General features: G+C 52.5%; 1 protein-coding gene across 1 annotated transcript; it reads left to right on the top strand.

The window, feature by feature from the left end:
- The first annotated feature begins 140 nt into the window (after nucleotides 1-140).
- On the top strand, nucleotides 141-1,082 carry LOC113405414 (olfactory receptor 52K2-like). The gene has a single exon (XM_026646615.1). The coding sequence runs from the start codon at nucleotides 141-143 to the stop codon at nucleotides 1,080-1,082; it is 942 nt and encodes a 313-aa protein (XP_026502400.1).
- The last annotated feature ends 1,184 nt before the right edge of the window (nucleotides 1,083-2,266 follow it).

Below are 2,266 nucleotides of genomic sequence, written 5' to 3'. Positions count from 1 at the left end.
CAGGACAGGTGAAGAACTAATGCTCAGAAAACGTCGCCTTGTCATGTTCCTATCAGACAGTTAATGATTGTTTTAATGGTTAGTTACAGGGGCAGGAAGCAACCGTGCTGTGGAACTGAACACGCCCAACCAGCCCCACCATGGAAGCTTCCAACTGGACCATGCTCCACCCCTCCACCTTCATCCTCCTCGGCATCCCGGGGCTGGAGGCGGCGCACGTCTGGATCTCCATCCCCTTCTGCTCTGTCTACATTCTGTCCCTCCTGGGGAACAGTCTCCTCCTGGCTGTTATCAAGACTGAGCCGAGCCTCCATGAGCCCATGTACCTTTTCCTTTGCATGCTGGCACTCGCCGACCTGGTCGTATCCACCACCACCCTGCCCAAAACCCTCTGCATATTCTGGTTCAGGGACAATGCCATTCACACCAACGCTTGCCTGGCCCAGATTTTTTTGATTCACTCAGTTACTTGCATGGAGTCTGGGTTTATGTTGGCCATGGCTTTTGATCGCTATGTCGCTATCTGTAACCCGCTGCGACACTCGGCCATCCTCACCAATCGGGCTGTAGCCAAGATAGGGCTGGTCATTGTGATGAGGGGGGCCATTTTTCTGGGCCCACACCCATTTCTGCTGAAACGGCTCCCGTACTGCAGGACCCATGTCATATCTCACACCTATTGTGAGTTCATGGAGTTGGTGAAACTGGCCTGTGAGGACACGACGGTCATGAGTGCCTATAGTCTGGCCGTATCGGTTTTCACCGGGGGATTAGATTTTATCCTCATTGTCCTGTCCTACATCCTGATCCTCCGGGCCGTCTTCAGACTTCCCACCAAGGAGGCGCGGCACAAGTCTCTCAGCACCTGCAGTGCCCACGTCATCACCATGCTGGTTTTTTACACCCCAGCGACCTTCACCTACTTCTCCCACCGCTTTGGTCACATGGCTCCCCACGTTCACATCCTCATCGCCAACATTTACCTGCTCTTCCCTCCCATGATGAACCCCATCATCTACGGAGTGAGAACCCCTGGAATCCGGCAGAGGACGCTCCACATTTTGGGCATCAAAATAGACTGAAGGCCCACAGGATGGGTCAGCAGCTGGGGAGCAAGATCCGTGCAGGCAATGTCAGGGTCAGCAAGACTTGGCATCGAGACAGCTCAGTCACCCCCGGCTATAGAAACCCAACTCAGCCTTGCTGAGCACCAGGGCTAATAAACACGCTTGTCTGGGTCTGCGGCACAACACGGCTTTGACTTTGCACTGCTCTAGAGCATTGTTTTCACTGGCCATTTCCACCCAGCCCAGCGAGATTAGAGCCTCGTTGTGTGAGTTGCTATGTGACATTTAGCAAGAGACCATCCCTGCCCCTTGGGCTTCAATCCAAACAGACAAGGCGGAGCAACCATGGGCAAGGCAGGGTTGTGGTCACCCCACATCACAGGTTTGGGATGAGGCCGAGGGAGCCCAAGGACTTGCCCAACATCACACAGGGAGTTTAAGACAGCCAACAATTGCTTCAGGGCACCGGCCAACCTCTCCTCTTTGGGGGTGACGAGAAAAGGTCAGCTGGAGGCAGGTTACCCTCAGCTGTCCCATGCATGGCGTCTTGAACCTGATCTGGTCATTGTCAGACAGAGGAGATTAGACTAAACTGGACCCCATCCTGAGCCTGTGAACACAGATCTGAGCCCCGGTCCAAGCCTTAAACACAAAGCCAGGCCCCCAATCTACCACATGGCAAACTCATACCCAGATGGCTGCATCTCTCCCTGATGCACCCTCTCACACCCTGCTGGTTGCCTCTCCCCCCTGCCACACACCCTCTCACACCCTGCCGACTACCTCTATCCACCTGACCACATACCCTCCCAAACCCAGCCATCTGCCCTTCTCTCCCTCTCAGAACCTTTTACATGTTCCCAGCCAAAAGGAACCTCTCTGACTATCTCGTCTGACCCCCTGCCTGTGAGTACTCGGAGAGGCCTGGGAAAGAGTAGGAGGGGTTCTCACTGCAGTAAAGAGCTTTGGGAAGACGACTATGACTGGGCCTTGGTGGAGGCTGTGACATTGCACTCCATACAATTTTATGAAAATATGCTAATGAGTGTGAATATAATATAACTGGAATATGCTTCATGCAAAAGGTCTCTTGTAAGGGATCATTACAAAGCTTATAATCTACTGAGTGTGTTCATCCTATTTGTATGTATATATCATTCTTCTATCTGAAACTAGAAATATGAAATATAACTCTGAGG

This window comes from Terrapene carolina, unplaced genomic scaffold (assembly GCF_002925995.2).
Source record: "Terrapene carolina triunguis isolate 2854851 unplaced genomic scaffold, T_m_triunguis-2.0 Scaffold35744, whole genome shotgun sequence".
In the NCBI taxonomy this organism is placed as follows: Eukaryota; Metazoa; Chordata; order Testudines; family Emydidae; genus Terrapene; species Terrapene triunguis.
Note: the sequence above shows the minus strand (reverse complement) of the source record. Positions and strands in the feature narration are given on the sequence as shown.

Coding starts and splice junctions, on each gene's coding strand:
- LOC113405414 (XM_026646615.1), top strand. CDS start 141: ATGGAAGCTTCCAACTGGACCATGCTCCACCCCTCCACCTTCATCCTC.